This window comes from Nanorana parkeri, unplaced genomic scaffold (assembly GCF_000935625.1).
Source record: "Nanorana parkeri isolate BGI_ZX_2015 unplaced genomic scaffold, ASM93562v1 scaffold1575, whole genome shotgun sequence".
Taxonomy (NCBI): Eukaryota; Metazoa; Chordata; class Amphibia; order Anura; family Dicroglossidae; genus Nanorana; species Nanorana parkeri.
In genome coordinates, this window is record NW_017307843.1 from 360742 (window position 1) to 361913 (window position 1172).

Here is a 1172-nt window from a genome sequence, read left to right on the forward strand (position 1 = left end):
CACCAAGCTTACAATTATCCATGAAGGATAAAGGCTCTTTTGATGGCTGAAAATGCTCATAGTCCATTCCAGGGGTAGCCTTAAAGAGCACAGTCTGTGCCCATGCAGTAGGTTGAGGAGAGTATCGAATAATTTATGGTCACCCTAATGCTGGCTTTAGTAAATACTCATACATGAACCTGGGTTAGGAACTACTGGTTGCTGCAGTGCATTATATACCATTTCTTTTTAATAGGTATGTAAAAGAGGAGATGTCATCAAGGTTAAAGTCCTTGGCACCTTGGCATTGATTGATGAAGGAGAAACCGACTGGAAAGTTATGGTCATTAATGTTGAAGACCCTGAAGCTTCTCATTTCAATGGTAAGTAGCACAGATTGTCTCACCTTTCATGGTTGAATTATTTGTGCCAGTTTACTTTCAAGGTAACAGTGTATTGATATTTCTCACCATTTTAATTCCCCCCTAATCTTGGGAGATGACAGGCTGATATGGCCAGTCCATACTTCTCTGATTCTGAAATAATAACTGTACCCCTTTACTGTACTCTTCCCGATCTTCAACAACAGCAAGACGTCTTGTGATTTGTGGTAGGATCAATTGTACTACCTCGATCAGTAAAACAGAGTTATTTTATATATATGAGGGAGAAGTGGAATAGCTGCTCAGCAAACAATGTTGCAGTTACCATTTTTCAAAACCAGGTTCATCAACGGCACATTTGAGTCATCGGCTTCATTCTCTAACACTATATATCCTACTCCTCAGTTTTTAGAAAATTATTTTACATATTTTATATGAAGATGAAATGTGGGGGGGCGCATGCGCGCGGTGATCCGGAGCAGACATGTTTTAGAGCAGCTCCGTGTCCCTCCGGCATAACAGGGGAACCCGCGCCGCTCATCCCGGCCACATCGCGGCAATAACTGCAGTGTCAGACGAGGGAAGGTACGGGTGACACGGCCATGTCCTCCGCCGGCCAGAGATCCCAGTCCAGAGGGAGATTAGCAGGTGAGAGGCAGACACGCACCCCTGCTAAGATGGCGCCGCAGCCTTCACAAGCCAGACAGTCACAGCAAGCCTCCCCCTCTCACTCTAGAGAGGATACAGACAGCAGGGCCAGCTCTCCCTCCCCCCACCAGGGCTGACACATTACAGAAAGATCTACTGAAA

The 1172-nt window shown here is 45.5% G+C and overlaps 1 protein-coding gene across 1 annotated transcript in view; it reads left to right on the forward strand.

Moving 5' to 3' along the window:
- Positions 1-370, forward strand: part of LOC108798871 (inorganic pyrophosphatase-like) — a 62148-nt gene extending 61778 nt beyond the window's left edge. The window contains exon 6 of the mRNA XM_018570681.1: positions 236-370. Coding sequence (XP_018426183.1) covers positions 236-370 — 135 coding nt within the window. The remainder of the gene's footprint in view (positions 1-235) is intronic.
- The last annotated feature ends 802 nt before the right edge of the window (positions 371-1172 follow it).